Source organism: Leucopleurus acutus (assembly GCF_964270905.1).
Source record: "Leucopleurus acutus genome assembly, chromosome: 19".
Taxonomy (NCBI): domain Eukaryota; kingdom Metazoa; phylum Chordata; class Mammalia; order Artiodactyla; family Delphinidae; genus Leucopleurus; species Leucopleurus acutus.
The window spans coordinates 58,324,944-58,344,122 of record NC_139161.1 but is presented as its reverse complement, the minus strand read 5'-3'; the positions used below and the strand labels follow the sequence as shown (position 1 = coordinate 58,344,122).

At 38.6% G+C, this 19,179-nt stretch overlaps 1 protein-coding gene across 13 annotated transcripts in view; it reads right to left on the bottom strand.

Annotated features, from left to right (window-relative positions):
• NCOR1 (nuclear receptor corepressor 1) overlaps nt 1–19,179 on the bottom strand; it is a gene marked incomplete at its 3' end in the record, with an annotated part of 143,233 nt that overhangs the window by 97,074 nt on the left and 26,980 nt on the right. For all 13 annotated transcript variants that reach the window (XM_082861454.1, XM_082861449.1, XM_082861450.1 and 10 more), the window contains exons 3-5: nt 16,874–17,007; nt 10,584–10,776; nt 5,261–5,443 (exon numbers count right to left, since the gene is read on the bottom strand). In XM_082861454.1, coding sequence (XP_082717580.1) covers nt 5,261–5,443; nt 10,584–10,776; nt 16,874–17,007 — 510 coding nt within the window. The remainder of the gene's footprint in view (nt 1–5,260; nt 5,444–10,583; nt 10,777–16,873; nt 17,008–19,179) is intronic.

The following is a 19,179-nucleotide window of genomic DNA, read 5'->3' as shown; positions in this document are numbered from 1 at the left end:
AAAACCAAAGAGGAAATAAGAAGCAGAAACTCATGATACAGAAGATACAACTATATTCCCCAAAATGAGGGAAAAAACTATCTCCAGAAGAAATAGAAGTGAATGTTTTTAAATTGAATCACTAATTTTAAAATACTTTTTACACAAAAAATACCCACTAGATCCAGCTGATTTTACCAAATAATTACAATCTTAAACTATTTCAGAGTTTAGAAAGGTTGTGACATTAGCATGATCTGTTACCAAACCAGACAAGAACAGTATAAGAAAATGACAGGCTTATCTATCTCACAAATAAGATACAAAAATCCCAAAATAAATACTGGTAAGTCAAGTGCAGCAATTTATTAAAAATAGATAATACATCATGACTAAGTTAGGTTAAACGTAGGAATCCACAGGTGATTTAACACTAGAAAAATAACTGACGTCATTCACCTTATTAATATATTTTAAAGGAGAATAATAAGATCAACAAACTTATGCAGAAAAAGCAACTGGTGAACTTCAATGTCCCTCATGATTAAATTCTCAGCACACTGGACCAGATGGGAATTTCCCAATCTGAGGAAGGATGTCTATAATACTGACATCATAACCAGTGGTAGTAAAACGTAAAAGGCATTCCTGAAAAAGCAGAAAAGAACAAGAATAACCACTTTCAATGTTGCAGTGCAGGTTTTTTTTTTTAATTTTTTTTGATGCGGACCATTTTTAAAGTCTTTATTGAATTTTGTTACAATATTGCTTCTGTTTTATGTTTTAGATTTTTGGCTGCGGAGGCATGTGGGATCTTAGCTCCCGGACCAGGGATCAAACCCGCACCCCCTGCACTAGAAGGCGAAGTCTTAACCACTGGACTGCCAGGAAAGTCCCAATGTTGCACTGCAGTCTTAAGCAGAGCAATAAGGCAACTGAAAAGGAAAAGGTTTAAGAACTGGAAGGAAAGAAACAACTGTCTTCTTTTTTTTTTTTTTTTTTTTACTGTTGATATGACCATTACCTACATAGAAAACCCAAAAAAATCTACAAATAAGTAATTAACATTACAAGGATAATTTAGGGAGGTTACTGGCATATATTAAAAAACAAAAAAGACTGAAGATAAACAAGAAGGAGCTACTGTACAGCACAGGGAACTATATTCAATATCTTGTAATAACCTATAATGGAAAAGAATCTGAAAAAGACCATATATATATGAATCACTTTGCTGTACACCTGAAACTAATGCAACACTGTAAATAAACTATACTTCAATATTTTTTTTAAAAAGTAATTCTAGCATGTGAAAAAAAACTGCAACAGTTAGAAGAAATATAATTTTTGAAAAGATAATTATTAACAATAGCATCAAAAATATAAAGCTCCTAGAGCTGAATCTAACACAAGGCATATAAAAGAAAGTAATAAAACATGAAAGCCCTCCTAAATAGACAGATATACCATAGCCACGGACAGGAAGAGTCATTAAGATAAAGATACCATCGTCCCTGAACTGATTTCTGTATTATATATGATTCCAATGAAAATTACAGAAAGATATTTTGGAAAACTGAAAAAAATGATTCTAAAAGTTATATGAGATGGTAAAAAACTTTAAAAAAGCTAAATCATGCCCATAGAAGTGGGATTTGCCTCACTGGAAAAAAAAAGAATAAAGCTCTAGTAATCAGAAGGATATCTATTCTATTTCTGCATCAGTACCACAAAGAACACAAAGACCACAAAGCCCAGAAATCATCCATATATAGATGCAAACCTGAATTATAATAGAGCTAAAAGTGTAGAACAGTTGGAAAAGGATGACCTTTTTAATTATCGATACAGGGAAAAAAATGAATATTGACCCCTACCTTGAGGCAGACACAAAAATTCAATTTCTGGTAGATTAAGAATAATGTGATGAGGGCTTCCCTGGTGGCGCAGTGGTTAAGAATCCGCCTGCCAATGCAGGGGACACAGGTTCGAGCCCTGGTCCAGGAAGATCCCACATGCCGCAGAACAACTAAGCCCACGCACCACAACTACTGAGCCTGCGCTGTAGAGCCCGCGAGCCACAACTACTGAGCCCATGCACCACAACTACTGAAGGCCGCGTGCCTAGAGCCCATGCTGCGCAACAAGAGAAGCCACCGCAATGAGAAGCCCACACACCGAAAACGAAGAGTAGTCCCCGCTCACCATAACTAGTGAAAGCCCGCACACAGCAACAAAGACCCAACACAGCCAAAAATAAATAAATAAAAATAAATTTTAAAAAAAGAATAATTTGATGATAAAACTATAAAACTTTTAAAAAGACAATATAGGTAAACTCTTTCAATGGTCCCAGGGTAGTCTCATATAAAACCTCCAGAAATTCTGTTCACCAAAATACTGACCTAAATGTAAGAGCTAAAACTACAAAACTCCGAGAAGAAAACATAGGTATAAATCTTTGTGACCTTGGATTATGCAACTTGGATTAAGGTTCTTAGATATGACACCAAAAGTGCAAGTGATGAAAGAAAAAATAAACTGGACTTCATCACAATTAAAAACTTTCCGCCCCGGTATGACTCTGTCCTGCTCAGCTGTCCTCTGAAAGGAAGTCACTTATCTCTGTCCACCTTCTCTCCCACCTAAGTGTGTGCCCCTGGGGCCCCAGAACTATCTTTTAGTTGTCAACTGAAGACCAACAAAGATTATCACTTCAAAGTGGAGAATGATGAAAATGAGCAGTTATCTTTAGGAAGGGTCAGTTTCGGGGCTGGTGCAAAGGGTGAAGTGCACACTCTTGAAGCAGAGGCAGCCTAAGCAAAGCAGCCCTGGCAAGGTTGATAACGTCTGTACAGCCAATGGCTTCCCTGGGGGGCTCTGAAACAATACTACCTGTGGTCTAAAAGTAGTTCAGGGCTTGTACTTATTAGTGGACAGCACTTAGAAGATGCAGAGTAAGAAGATGAAGAAGAGGAGGATGTGAAACCCCTAAGTGTACCTGGAAGTGGTAGCAAGGTTCCACAGAAAACAAGCAAAACTTGCTGATGAAGGTGAAGAGAAGCTGAAGAAAAAGCTCCAGCAAAGAAATCTGTACGATACTCCAGCCAGAAAGGCATAAAATCAAACCATAATGGAAAAGACTCAAAACCATCAAATACCAAGAGCAAAAAAGTCAAGAATCCTTCCAAGAAACAGAGGGAAAAAAAGAAAAAGAAAAAAAAACCTCCTAAAACACCAAAAGGACCTAGTTCGGTATAAGACATTAAAGTAAAAATGCAGGCAAGTCTAGGAAAAAGCACAATGAACAGTCCTGGTAAATTAAGACAGGGAGAGAGGAAAAGGAGAGACGAATACAAAGGAGGGTTCAAACTGAGTCTCGTTAGCAATCCAGACGAAGTCTTCTATTTTAATCTCAATCCCGGTTCCTGACTTTCCAGCCACCCACACCCCTCTCCAGGCTAGAAGCAATCTCACTCTTGATTTCCTACAGCACTTTCGTTTGACTGCTGTGATTCAGTGAATCTTATACTTTGCCTTCTATTATTTATTCATTTGATTTACCTCTTTGACCATGTTTTAATCACTTTTGTATCTCCCTAGATGCTCAATAAATATTTGAATGAATCAAATAGAGGAAATAACGGTTTTGTACATCAACGAATACTATCAGGAAAGTAAAAAGACAACCCACAGAATGAGAGAAAATATTTGCAAATCATACATCTGAATATGCAGAATATATAAAGAACTCTTACAACTCAACAATGAAAAGACAACCCAGCTAAAAAAGAACTGGGCAAAGTATCTGAATGAACATTTCTCTGAAGAAAATATGCAAATGGCCAACAAGCACATCAACAGATGTTCATCACTGGTTACTAAGAAAATGAAAATCAAAACCACAATGAGATACCACTTCACATTTACTAGGATAGCTATTTTTTAAAAAACCAACAACAAATGTTGACAAGGAAGTAGAAAAGGTGAAACCCTCCCTCATACACTGCTGGTGGGAATTTAAAATGACACACGGCCACTTTGGAAAACAGTTTGGCAGTTCCTCAAAGCTTTAAACAGAGATTTGTCATGTGACTCTGCCAATTCTACTTCTAGCATATATCCAAGAGAACCAAATAAACATGTCCACACAAAAACTAGTGTGTCCTAACAGCACTATTCATAACATCCCAAAGTGAACACAACCTAAATGCCATCAACTAATGAACGGATAAACAAAACACAGTATATCCATGCAATGGGAATTTTGTGCTGATACAAGATACAGCATGGGTGACTCTTGAAAACATGCTAAATAAAAGGAGTCAAAATGTCACATATTATGATTCTATATTTATCTGAAATGTCCAGAATAGGCAAATCCATATATAGAGAGAAGAGGTTTACAGTTGCCAGGGGCTGGGGAGAGAGGGAAATAGAGTAGCTGCTAAAAGATATGTGGTTCCTTTCTGAAGTGATAAAAATGTTCTGGAAATATATAATGATGGCAGTTGCACAATTTTATGAATACATAAAAGCCACTGAACTGTACACTTTAACAAGTACACTTTCTTAATCTCAAAAAAAACCACCTCCCCCCCACCCCACCCCCAAAAAGTGAAATGATGAGCCACAAATTAGGAGACACGTGCTATACACATACCTGACGAGAGGCTTCAGGAAACACTAAACATAAGAAAATGACAAAGTAACCATCCACATAAGGCACACAACCCATAAACAAATGAAAACAAGCTCTGTCTCATTCCTCGTCAGAGAAATGCAAATTAAAACTATTTCACATCCACGTGAAGGCAAGAACATGCACAAACTGGAACATGAACACACTGCCAGTGGGAGTATAAATGGTGCTGCCATCTCAGCAGATGTGGTCTCATCTAGCACATGCGAACACGTGCACATGCTCAGGCCACGGAACGCCATTCCTGGGCACACGCCCTAGAAAATCTGTCTACACGTGAAACAAAAACATAGCACCATGTGTGGAATAGCAAGAAACTAGAAACAACACATCCAGTAAGAGCCAACACAGAATAGACAAATGAGTTTTGCTATCTGGACTCATAAAACCAGACAATACCACAAGAAAATGAATGGATGAAACTAAGGAAACTAACAGCAAACATAAGCAAGTCACAGAACATACAAGGCATGATTTCCTTTACGTAAAGTTAAAAATTCAGAAAGTTCAACATTCTCTTGTTTAGGGAGACGAACATACATTCTGAGAATGTATTAAGCAGTAAAATCAAACACTTACTTGTTTCTTTTTCAGTTTAAGGATCTGCTGTTCTACTTTTGCAATTTCTCGATCTACACGATCCATACTCTGTATTAACTCTTCCTTTGAAAGTTTTGAAGGTGAAGCATTTTGATCATCTCCACATGGTTGCCCAGAGATTGGAGAGGAAGGAGCTTCATGTTTGACTCCAAATGCTGGATCCTTTAAGGAAGAAAATCAAGAACAAATGATTTCTCACCAACAGCCAATGTCAGCTTCAAGATCCTCTTAACTGAAAAATGTGAATTTTAAAGCTTAGCAGAGCAATGTGTGCTCTCTGTAGGTGGCAGTCCTACGGTAGCAATTTTCTCCCTCCCTCCCTTTCTCTCTCTCACACACACACAAACCCACACCACTGATGTTTATAGTTTAGACATATCATTCACAATTTTGAAGATCCTAAAAGCTATCCAGAATGAGGTGGCTAAGTGGCTAATCAGCCTTTAGTACAACGATACTGAGACTTCTAATTTCTGCAGAAATAATAACGCAATCACGGCAAAGGAAGATATCAATTCCTCAGCCATTTCCTTGTAATGGCACTCCAAAAGGTCTGAACATGCATACCCTGTGTGCCCACCCAACATAACAGCTATGATATGGCTGTTCCTATCAAAAAGTTTTCAGACTTTCCAAGGGCCAACAGTGAGGTACAGAAGTCCGAGAAATGATCTAGAACTTTTGTTGCTACAATCACCCAGGCCTACCTTCATAAAGGGCAACTAAGCCTACCTACCCTATAGCGCACATAACATCTCTTCAGCCAAATATACCATCCCATTCCAGCTCCAAACCAGCAGGGGACTATAGCAGATTGAAGGCCCCTCCACCCAAAACCTATCACCCCGTCAACACACACATGCACGCATGCACACACACACATACAGCCTACCAATCTCCAGTCTAAAGCGAAGATATAAGCAACACTGTAAAGCAGATAAATTTTAGGTTAAGGTACTAGTTTTCTTTAGGGTATAAGAAGCCTAGAATGAGCATAGTTCCTAGGACTATAGAGCCCTCAATGTATTAAAAAAGATTAATTAACTGTGAGAAATCAGTAGTTGTAACCAAGAATGCACTTAATTATACCTGGATAGTTGTTCCAAAACACCTTGGAACACAGATTTCAACTAAAACATAACATGTATATTCCTGAAAAGTCTGATATTCTGTAATAGTATAGTTTAATATAAAGACTTCTGGGGAAAATAGGATTATGGTTATTACTTAAACTTTGTAAGCAGAGCATTAGCAAAAACAACAGCGATCCTAATAGAAGTAATAATATTGTTAAAGCTCCAATATCATTTGCATTTAGACTACAGTCAATTCTTTGGTAGCCATAAACCCTATAGTTTATGCTTCCTTTGTTAATCCTTGAGGTCATTTGCTTCCAGTAGAAAATAGTATGTTTCATCAAAATAAAAATCAGATTCGGGGTATAAAGATTTTTATCAACCTTTAAAAACAAAAAAGTACAGGAGAAAATGTCTTCGCAGTTTCTTTTCAACATTCCAATCTTCATTAGTTAGCTTAACATTGAAAAGCAGAGCAGTTCTTGAATTAACTAAGCCAGGTACTACCTGCACTAAATGAAAACTAAATGCAGACTTTTCAAATCTTTTTAAGGTCTTCGTCTATCTCAAAGGCTATTTCTTAATTATGAGACAGCTTGATCCTGAGAGCCTGAAAACATTCATGTGCTAGGAACAATCATTCACGAATCTTTAGGACTTCCATGTTATATTCATATCATTCTCTTACATATGCATATGAGCTAATTTGTGTAACATAACACGTATAACAGCAAAACAGATTATATTTCGATTCAGCAGATTTTGAAAATGCTCCTCAGGTGATCTGATCCGTGCCCTAAGAACTACTATTACAAATCAGTATTTTCCACTGACTTCTTCTCTAGTTAAATATTTAACAATAAACAAATTCCTTGAGTGCCTATTATATGACAGGCACTAGGTAGAGTGGTGAACGAAACAGGCATGATGCTCGTCTTCAAGGAGTTTATAATTTTGTATTGGAACATTATGATAGTAATTTGAGGGAAGAAGTTAAGACTCCTATCTCACATCTTATATCACAATGAAAGCCAAATAATAGCAAACATTTATATGAGATTTATTAGCAAATCACAAGAAGCCTCAAACAAACAAAAAAAGGCATTCACATTATCTTGAACTCAGGAAAGCCAACAGCAAAAGACATTAAAAAAAAAAAAGATTGATGAATCAAAATAAAAAAACAATTTTCTCTTCATCAAAATTGAAATAAAAAATTTAAAATGCAAATGGAAAAAATTATTTGCAAAATGTAAACTCTAACAACTCAATATAAAATAAAAAACACACCAACAGAAAAATGGGCAATAGATATGAAAAAGCAATTCATAAAACAGGAAAAATAAATGAAAAAATGTTAAATTTTACTAACAAGCAAATAAATGCAAGTTAAAAATGTATCAAACAATGACTTTTTTAAAAACAGTAAATATGTGGTATCAGTAAGGGCACACAAGACCTGGGAGCCCTTATACCGTGCTATCAGGGACAAAAACTGGTTCTCCTCCTTTGCAGGGCAATCTGGATACACCCATGAAAACCTTAAAATATGCCAACTCTGGTCTCTAATTACTTACACTAACAGGAATTTACCTTAGGTAAATAAATAAGACTGTATACCAAAAAAATCAACCCAGGGACTTCCCTGGTGGTCCAGCGATTAGGACCCCGCACTTTCACTGCCCAGTGTGAGGGTTCGATCCCTGGTCAGGGAACTAAGATCCTGCAAGCCGCACAGCGCAGCCAAAAAAAAACCAAACACAAAAATCAACCTATTGGGCTTCCCTGGTGGCGCAGTGGTTGAGAGTCCACCTGCCGATGCAGGGGACATGGGTTCGTGCCCCGGTCCGGGAAGATCCCACATGCCGCGGAGCGGCTGGGCCCGTGAGCCGTGGCCGCTGAGCCTGCGCGTCCGGAGCCTGTGCACTGCAATGGGAGACCCCACAACAGTGAGAGGCCCGCATACCCAAAAAAAAAAAAAAAAAAAAAAAAAAATCAACCTATTGGGCTTCTCTGGTGGCGCAGTGGTACAGAGTCCACCTGCCAATGCAGGGGACACGCGTTTGTGCCCTGGTCCGGGAATATCCCACATGCCGCGGAGCGGCTGGGCCTGTGAGCCATGGCTGCTGAGCCTGCGCATCCGGAGACTGTGCTCCGCAACGGGAGAGGCCACAACAGTGAGGCCCATGTACCCAAAAAAAAAAAAAAAAAAAAAAAAAAAAATCAACCTAAAGAAAATATGTCATTGTTCTAATGAGCAAACAGGTAACCCAAATGTGTGGCAATTAAATAAATTACTTTATATCCATACATGGAATATGACTAAAAATAAAATTGTAAACTTAACGACACAAGAAGTATGTATTTAAGCAAAAATAAAGCTATATACAATATACAAAGCAAGCACATTAAAATATGCACAATAAACAATTTCTAACTGGTGAGACTGTAACTTTTTCCTTCAAACTTATCTAATTTAATCCTATACATGATATACCTGGGCTTAACAACATTAAAAAAAAGAAAAAAACTAACAGATGCTAATTCTTTCAAAATCCCTACTTCTAAAAAAAGGAAAGTCATGATTTACAACTTGGGGGGGGGAGGGGAAGAGCAGGACTAGGGGTCAGAGGTCATGGGTTCTCACTCCAACTCAGGAGGCTCGACCTAGGTCACTTAATTTTTCTTAACATCTGTCTTCTCTACTATAAAACGGAAATCAACTGTACTCTGATCCAACATAACACATTATTTAAATGGATGAAGTTTTAAGATCTCTTTCTGCCAAAAAAATCCATAGGTATAAATTACCTTTGTGGTCATTTATTCAGCCTTGGAAGAAGACCTTTATTCACTGTATTTCTTTCTTTCTTTCCTTCTTTTTTAAATGTTTCAAACATTTCTTATAAATCCATAGACTATAATACATACTCAACATAGTGAAGCAGGTCTCAATATTCCTAGAAGCTTAGTTCATTTCTAGCTTATCACAAAGAGCTTTCCCCACCCAACTTATTATTTTGAAAATTTTCAAATTTACGTAAGAGTTGAAAGACTAGTATAATGGACACTCAATATCTTCATCTAGATTCACTAGTTGTAACATTTTGCTATATTTGCTTTGTCTCTATACACATGCACACACCTACCTTTTTTTTCCCCAGTTGATCTATTTGAAGATAAATTGCAAACATACTCACTATCTTTTAAATCATTTCTCACTGCATTAAAACTCAAAGAAAATGTGTATTTATTTATCTGATATCAGGGTGGACAGGGCCATTAGCCATAAAGGCAAATAAACTTTATGGCAAAAATATTTGATAACAAAAAGGCAGGGGTAAGAGATATGAAAATATGATAGTAAAGGGGTTAACACTTTATTGTTAAAAGTGTTTTAAAGAATTATTCTTTCTAAAACAAGTATTTATTCAGTACCTACTAAGTGCCAGGTACTTCCTAATCTGAAGATTTAATGACAAGCAAAACAGACAGTTAAATATGATAAACTCAGCAACAAAATAAGGGCATAATACAGGAAGATGCATTTCACAAAAGAAAGGTAAATAATAATAAACATAAGAAAAAAAGAGGTTTGATCTTAGAACCTTCTCATAAATCCACAATACACATTGTTTGAAATGTCACGAGATACAGCTACACATTAAAAGTATAACAGTTACCTCTAAGACAGAGAATTATAGATAACTTTTTTCTTCTGTATTTGCAAGAACATATTTTTTACATAAATTAGAAAAAGAAACTTTCTTTACAAAAATTATAAGCACAATTAAACCTTACCTAAAACGTGTCTTCTCCTATGCGGTAAGTTAATAAACTGCAACTGAATTTAAAGGTATTATTTAAAACTTAATTTAAATTTAACAGAACTGTGGTAGTCTTGAGTCTGACCACATTTTACAGCCCAACAAGCCGATATAAAATGCTTGAGATTCAACAGCAATTGAATGTCATTCAACAGCAATTTTTCTTTACAGCAGTCCTCGGATTGTTTCCAATTACCAAAAAGTTAAAAGTACTGACTTTAAAAGTCTGGAGTATTAAGTCTGTGGTTTTTAGTTTTGTTTAACAAAATTTTTACTTTCCCATAGCACTAACCTTTAGAGATTGGCATAACTGGACTTTCTTTTAGGCGCTGTGCCTGAATATGGCTAAACGAACATTTCAGACCAACAACTCCACAGGGTAAGAGAACAAATATTTACCTTCTTAGCATCTGCAGAAGACCTCACCCCTTCTGGCAGCGTGTGCACTAAAGGTAAGACCGCAGCGCTGACCCGCTGGAAATGGGAATCAGAAACCTGCTCCAGACGTGGTCGCTTGGATTCCAGTGAATCATGATCTGCCGGGGAAGGGCCTGGGTGAAACTGCTCATATCCAGTTCTCCTTTCTTGAGGCCTAATACATACAAAGAAAATAATCACTTGAAAATGTTTAAGCGATGTACAACTTCCTGCTAACATCCCTGGTTGAACTATGAAATAAAAGAAAAGGTATGCTCACTTTCAAATGTATTTCCTCACCCCAGGAGAATATATACCTCACTATAAAATACTATTAAACCTAAATCCTGATAGGAAAAGTTTCTTCAGGGTAGGTGGGAGTAGAGGTGATAAAGCAGTGAAAGTTGTAACAGAAGATTTCAACTTGCAGAAAATTTGAAGTTGCTGAAAAATATCCATAAAGTATTTTTAAACCTATGCCATAATAACTGAATATAATCTAGCCCAGAAGAGCCACCATTTTCAACCAGTAATAAAAGCAAGCAGGAAAAAAAAAAAAATATTTCCCAGCAACTGCCACATGGAAAGATAAATGACTTGAGTTGTGAGGTATTATTAACACTTAAAAACAAGTCTCGAGTGGGAATGCAACAGTACTTTGAATACATAATTCTGACCCCTAAAACATGTATTTTGTCTAGTTTCTCCAAGTACATAAGTATCTTGAAGGTCAGGAATCTGTTTTTAATTTCTCTACATGATATACTGTATAGAGTACTATGTATGGGTGTTTGTTAATTTGACTTTTCCTCTTCTACCAAAGTATTTACAGAAGTGACATCTTACCTATAGCCAAGCTTTAAACGAATGTCTCACAAAACAACTTTTCATTGAAAAGTTAATCATGGGGTTTGGTTTTTAGGATAGATGATAAAATAAACCCTGAGGTCTATAATTTTATTATACTTCAAAAATTTGAAATCTCATTCAAGACATAAGATCCCATTGTCTCCTTAAAATTCACAATGATGTCACAAAAAATACTGGAGTAGGAAGCTTCAGGAGTAAGACAAGGATGCCTGTTTTTGCCACTTCTTTTCAATATAGTATTGGGAATTCTTATCAGAATATTAGGCAAGAAGAGAGAGAAAAGGCATCCAAATTGAAAAAGAAGTAGTATTTCTATTCACAGATGACAAAATCTCATATGTAGAAACCTCAAAAGAATCCACAAAAAATGTTAGAGCTAATAAATGAACAGAGCAAAGTTACAGGATAAAAAAAAAAACCAACATGCAAAAATCAGTTTTATTTCTATACACTGGCAATGAACAATCTGGATGTGAAATTAAGAAAACAATTCCAGGACTTCCGTGGTGGCGCAGTGGTTAAGAACCCGCCTGCCAATGCAGGGGACACGGGTTCAAGCCCTGGTCCAGGAAGATCCCAAATGCCGCAGAGCAACTAAGCCCACGTGCCACAACTACTGAGCCCACGTGCCACAACTACTGAGCCTGCATGCTACAACTACTGAAGCCCGAGCGCCTAGAGCCCATGATCTGCCACAAGAGAAGCCACCACAATGAGAAGCCCGCACACTGCAACGAAGAATAGCCCCCACTCGCCGCAACTAGAGAAAGTCTGTATGCAGCAACGAAGACCCAATGCAGCCAAAAATAAATAAATTTATTTTTTTTAATAATAATAATTTTTTAAAAAAACTAATACCGTATGATGGTATGGCCACTTTGTAAACTGTCTGGTAGTTTCCCAAATGGCAAACAAAAAAACTACCATGTAATCAGCAATCCTACTCCTAGGTATAGGACCAAGAAAAAGAAATATATAGATAGCCACAGAAAAATCTGTGCTTGAAAACAGCTATCAACTGATGAATAGAAAAATAAAATGTGGTATTTCCAAAACAAACAAACAAAAAAGACAGATTTTCATACTAAAATATCTCTGTAGCCTTTTAGACGTAAAATTCCCTACATTTTACTGACTTTCATCATCTCTTAGTATCATCTTTAAATAGCTTTAAAACAAATTTATCAAATGAATTTTTTATTGAAATGTACCTAATCATTTTAAGTTTTTTAAAAAGATAAACCCTCTCCCCGCCGGCTGGGGGCGCTCTAGATGCTGCACAGAGACCCTCTGCACCCCTGCATACATGGCGCTGCGAGTGGTGCGGAGCGTGCGGGCCACGGTCTGCAGCCTGCGGGCCTGGGGACTGCAGGCGGGTGCCGTCCGGGTGCTGCGCACCGGACCCGCTCTGCTGTCGGGTCGTAAATTCAGACAAACATGAATGGGTAACAACAGAAAATGGTGTTGGAAGAGTGGGAATCGGCAATTTTGCACAGGAAGCTTTGGGAGATGTTGTTTACGGTAGTCTGCCTGAAGCTGGGAGAAAATTGAACAGACAAGAGGAATTCGGTGCTCTGCAAAGTGTGAAAGCTGCTAGTGAACTCTATTCTCCTCTATCAGGAGAAGTAACTGAAATTAATGAAGCTCTAGCAGAAAATCCAGGACTTCTCAACAAATCTTGTTATGAAGATGGTTGGCTGATCAAGATGACCCTCAGCTGGGCTTCCCTGGTGGTGCAGTGGTTGAGAGTCCGCCTGCCGATGCAGGGGACACGGGTTCGTGCCCCAGTCCGGGAAGATCCCACGTGCCGCGGAGCGGCTAGGCCCATGAGCCATGGCCGCTGAGCCTGCGCGTCGAGAGGCTGTGCTCCGCAACGGGAGAGGCCACAACAGTGAGAGGCCCGCATACCGCCAAAAAAAAAAAAAAAATCTTGCTAAAGGGTTAGGAAAATAATTTTGAAGAGCATTAATTAAAATTATGATTTTAGGGCTTCCTTGGTGGCACGGTGGTTAAGAATCCGCCTGCTAATGCAGGGGACACGGGTTCAAGCCCTGGTCTGGGAAGATCCCACATGCCGCGGAGCACCTAAGCCCGTGCGCCACAACTACTGAAGCTTGCGTGCCCAGAGCCCATGCTCCACAACAAGAGAAGCCACCGCAATGAGAAGTCCGCGCATTGCAACGAAGAATAAATCCCGCTCACTGCAACTAGAGAAAGCCCGCATGCAGCAATGAAGACCCAACGCAGCCATAAATAAATATATAAAAAAAAAAATTATGATTTTAATTTTTTTAACCTAACGTATTTCCATTTTAGAAGTCATCAAATCACTGCAGGCACAGTTTTCTTTTTTTTTTTAAGATAAATTTATTTATTTACTTATTTTTGGCTGCGTTGAGTCTTAGATGCCGCGCGCAGGCTTTCTCTAGTTGCAGTGAGCAGGGGCTACTCTTCGTTGCGGTGGCTTCTCTTGTTGCAGAGCATGGACTCTAGACGCGCAGCCTTCAGTAGTTGCAGCACGTGGGCTGAGCAGTTGTGGCTCATGGGCTCTAGAGAGCAGGCTCAGTAGTTGTGGCGCACGGGCTTAGTTGCTCTGCCGCGTGTGGGATCTTCCCAGACCAGGGCTTGAACCCGTGTCCCCTGCACTGGCAGGCGGATTCTTAACCACTCACCACCAGGGAGGTCTCCACACACACTTTTCAAATGCATACCTTTAAACATTCTCCCAATACTTACCGTACCTCTGATTTGGGATACTTATATTATTTTTACTTTGTCAAGATTTGGTACTGATATTCCATTAAAGAACCATAATTCATCGAGATGTCTCATATGGACTTTCCACTTGAATGGGTTTATGGCTACTGTAGTCCTTTTACCACGGCTTCCATTCTTTGTTTGACTGGATTCCATCATGTAGAAATTCTTCAAGAAGCTTTAGATGCTCAGTGCTTTCATGTCTAAAAACGTCTGCTTGTTGCTTTTAAACGTGTCTGATATAATATTCTTGGATCTCAATTTCTTTTTCTCAGAACTCAGTAGCTATTGCTCTACTATTAATATCTTCTGTCAGATTCTTATCCCCCTATCAAGGACTTGTGCTTTGCTTCCTGGATTCCTAATTCTTTTACTTAGCCTTAAACTTTAATGATAACCAGGATCTGTCTCGGTATTGATCATTCTGTGCAAATTTTTCTTGGAGCAAGGTTGTCCTATCAACCTATTGAGTTCTTCCTTCACTTTAAAGGGGAAAAAAGTGGGGTTTTTTTTAAAGTTATGAATATTATTTCCTTTCCTTTACCAGGTTCTCCACCTCGGAAACACATGTTCTTATGACATGTTGGATGATTTTAATTTGCCCTCCTTATTTATCCACTTCTTGCTAATTGCTTTCATCTCTGTCCTTTTCTTCTGTATCCACTCTGATCATTTCTAGACCTTTCTTCCAAGACAAAGGTCTGACTTTCAGCCACATCTATTTTATTCCTTGTTCCTTCTCACTTTATATATGGAATTTAAAATGGTGGTCTTGGGGGCACAGGAATGTCCAATCTTTCGTTTTATCTGATATGGTTGCCTTATTTTGCTTTTGAATACTTCATTATTAATTTTAAGTTCTACAGTGCACAGCACTCATGGGCCATGTTCTTTGTTTTTCATGTTCTTTACACACACGGGTCTTTGTTTTTGGAACACTGTATTGCTTTAATCTTCCTTTCCAGGAATATGTTTTCCCTGTTCATGGCATCCCTTACCCTCCTGCTCAGGCATACTATGAGCAACCTTACCCAGACTTCCTCTTTGGTGTGGAATGGTGTGTGGGCATTTTCCGTGCTCATCCCCACTTTGCCTGGAATGTGTTTGTCTACAGATGGAGGACTGGATATGGCTTTCTAAATACTTTTCTGGGGCTTCCCTGGTGGCGCAGTGGTTGAGAGTCCGCCTGCCGATGCAGGGGACATGGGTTCGTGCCCCGGTCCAGGAGGATCCCACATGCCGCGGAGCGGCTGGGTCTGTGAGCCATGGCCGCTGAGTCTGCGCGTCCGGAGCCTGTGCTCCACAACGGGAGAGGCCACAACAGTGAGAGGCCCGCGTACCACAAAAAAAAAAACAAAAACAAAAAACTTTTCTGGAAGTATATAGCCTGAGGAAACAGAAAAGTGGTGCAAATCAGGGGAAAACTGGGATGGGGCTGTGACAGCCTTTGCTAAGGATCCTGGCCCGCTCCACCAGCCGCACATGTAAAGCAGTCCTGAGGCCTTTGGCTCAGCACTTTGGAAAGTGGCACGCTGTAACTATCCTTCCTGCAGGACGGCATAATGGGGATTCCTAAGCCAACCGTTCACCACATCATCACCCCCACTCATGTCTTCCCAAATTAGGGAGCAGTCATGAGAAATCCTACGACTACACTAACCTTCTTTCTTTCTTCAACACTGCTTCTTTGAGGTAAAAGCAGGAACTAGGAGGCCAAGTTGTGCAATATTCTCATTCCTTACTTGAATGCCACTTTTCCAAGTTTATGGCAGTGGCTGTATCCTTTCCTTCTTTATGCAGGGTGCATTTTTAGCCCTTTTTAAAAAAACCATCTTCGTATATTTGCTAGATAGTAGAGGAAAGTGATCTGAATTCTCTCCACAACCTTCACCAAGAAATGCATTTTACAATGATTTTAAACATGGCCGAATAATTTCAAACCTTTTATCATCTTAAAACCCAAAGAGTAATCATATTTTTAAAATAGTAAATCAGTTTCTTTACAAAACTGCTAAAACAAAACTTCAAAATCCTTTCGAATAAGAGTGAGAATGGAGTAAAAGACCGCAGAAATGGTAAGGACCCTGGAGAAAATGAGTACCTGCCATGGACGGGGCCAACATTACCGGACCAAATACTTATTCTTTGCAGACAATGCCATTATTATCCTCATTTTTACAGGTAGAAAACTAAGGTCTGAGAAGTCTAAATCACTGACTGGCAACCCTGTCTGCAAATGAGAATGACCTGGGCCCAATCCCAGAGACTCATTTAATTATTCTGGGATGGGACTTGGGAATCAAGTTTTTAAACCTCCCCAGGTGGTCCTAATACGCAGCCTGAATTGAGAACACCTGTTTACACAATGCTACAAAGTCCACAACAGCTGACCAGGATTCAAACCTAGGTCAACCTGACTTCCCACTACACAGCATTAACTCCGAACTCTGGAAACAAGTTTTTAAGAGTTTGTTAACTATTATGACAACTACTCCAAAAGGTCAACAAATATAAAAGAGCTCAAAATATAAACTGTAATGACAGCTTGGTTAATAAGATTACAAGATAAATATAACAAAATTAAAGTAATAAAATAAATGACACAAGTTCAGTCCTGGCTGGAAACATAAAAGAAAGCCTGTTACCTGTCAGAACCTGGGTGAAACTCTGAAAGCAGGGAAGGTCGTCTGCGAAGCTGCTGCTGCTGCTGCTGCTGCAAGAGCTGTGAGGCCTGACTGGCTTCGAGATGAGAAGAACGATAATCAGGGACTGCAAACTCCTAGTGGTAAAATAATCAGAAACTAATTATTAACCAAGAAGTGAAAAGCATCATGAAACCAAACCCAGGACAAATGAACAAAGGCAGTTATGGTCCACTAAGTATGGAAAGAAGCAGCAATGATTTCAATCCTTCACTGATTTAACTCTTTCCCATAACCTAAAACAATCAACATTAACTATATATCATTCAAAAGAATTCAAAATGAGATTTCCTGTTCAACCTTATTTATTTATGGGGCATTGGGTCCTCATTGCTGCACGTGGGCTTTCTCTATTTGTGGCGAGCGGGGGCTACTCTTGGTTGCAGTGCAGGGGCTTCTCATTGCAGGGGCTTCTCTTGCTGCAGAGCACGGGCTCTAGGCTCATGGGGGCTTCAGTAGTTGCAGCACACGGGCTCAGCAGTTGTGGCTCGCGGGCTCTAGAGTGCAGGCTCAGTAGTTGTGGAGTACAGGCTTAGCTGCTCTGCAGCATGTAGGATTTTCCCAGACCAGGGCTCGAACCCGTGTCCCCTGCAGTGGCAGGCAGATTCTTTTTTTAAAAAAAATATATATTTATTTATTTTATTTATTTTTGGCTGCATTGGGTCTTTGTTGCTGCGTGCAGGCTTTCTCTAGTTGCGGCAAGTGGGGGCTACTCTTCATTGTGGTGCACAGGCTTCTCATTGCAGTGGCTTCTCTTGTCGCAGAGCACGGGCTCTAGCCTCGCAGGCTTCAGTAGTTGTGGTACATGGGCTTAGTTGCTACGCAGCATGTGCAATCACCCCAGGCCAGGGCTCAAACCCATGTCCCCTGCATTGGCAGGCAGATTCTTAACCACTGCACCACCAGGGAAGCCCGACAGGCAGATTCTTAACCACTGCACCACCAGGGAAGTCTCAACCTATATTTCATTTATTCTTCTAATAACATATCATAATAACTCCTAATCTATATTATTCACATAATAAGGTCTCAAACCCTTGTGTTCAATATGAAATCCTAAAAAGCATTCCTATCTTAAATTTAAAATGGGTAAGCTGGAAGGGACACAGAAGCCATCTAGTTAAATCCACGTGTATTTACAAATTAAGAAACAGAAGTCCAGAGAATCAACCTGCTAGTTAAGAGTAATAGTTTTTCCATCATTCTAGGTGGGTGTTTTATGTTTGTTTTTCTACTTTTCTTTTGTTGACTTTTTGTTGAAAAGGTCAAAGCTTCTTTTGAAAAGATATTAACAATCACAAACAGATAAACACAGAATTACCAAATAACCCAGGAATTCCACTCCTAGGTATATAGACAAACTAACTAAAAGCATATGTCCACACACAAAAATTTGTACACAAATTGTCAAAGCAGCATTATTCACAATAGCTAAAAAGAAGACAGAATCCAAATGTCCACCGACTCATACACAGATAAACAGCATGATATATCTGTACAATGGAATAGTATTCAGCCATTTAAAAAAATGAAGTACTAATACATGCTACAAAACAGTTGAACCTAGAAAACATAATGCTAAGTTAAAAAAAAAGATTCAGAAGCCACATATGATTCCATTTACATGAAATGTCTACAAGATGCAAATCAAGAGACAGAAGGTAGATTAGTGGTTGTCGGGAACGGAGGGAAGATAGGAATTGCGGCTGACTACTATTATGTATGGGGTTCCATTTTGGGTGATGGAAAAGTTCTAGAATTAAATAATGGTAATGGTAGCCCAGCATAGTGAATATATGAAAAACCACTATACTATACACTTAAAAATGGTGAATTTTATGTTATATGAATTATATATCAACAAAAGTTTAGAAAATCATAAACAGATAAAGTAGAGCTGGCCAGACTGAAACATGGAGTAGGACAGGCGGTCTAGAACCTTTCATTAGAAGCAAATAACAGTAAAAAGATTATCTCATACACAGTCTATGAAAATATATCAGGTACAAAGTTGAAAACATAAATAAGAAAAAACACTTAAGACAAAATCATTTTTTAAAAAAAGTATGTCAAAACTCAAAAAATAAAGAATTTACATCCAAAGAAATAGAGACAAGATTAAGTGAAAGTGAAAAAGGACACAAAAGTATTTAAAATATCCTCAAAAAGAACCAAATAACAATTAAAGAAAGTAAAAAGTTGATCACTGAAATTAAACAATAGTAGAACAGACAGAGTTGAAGGGCAAA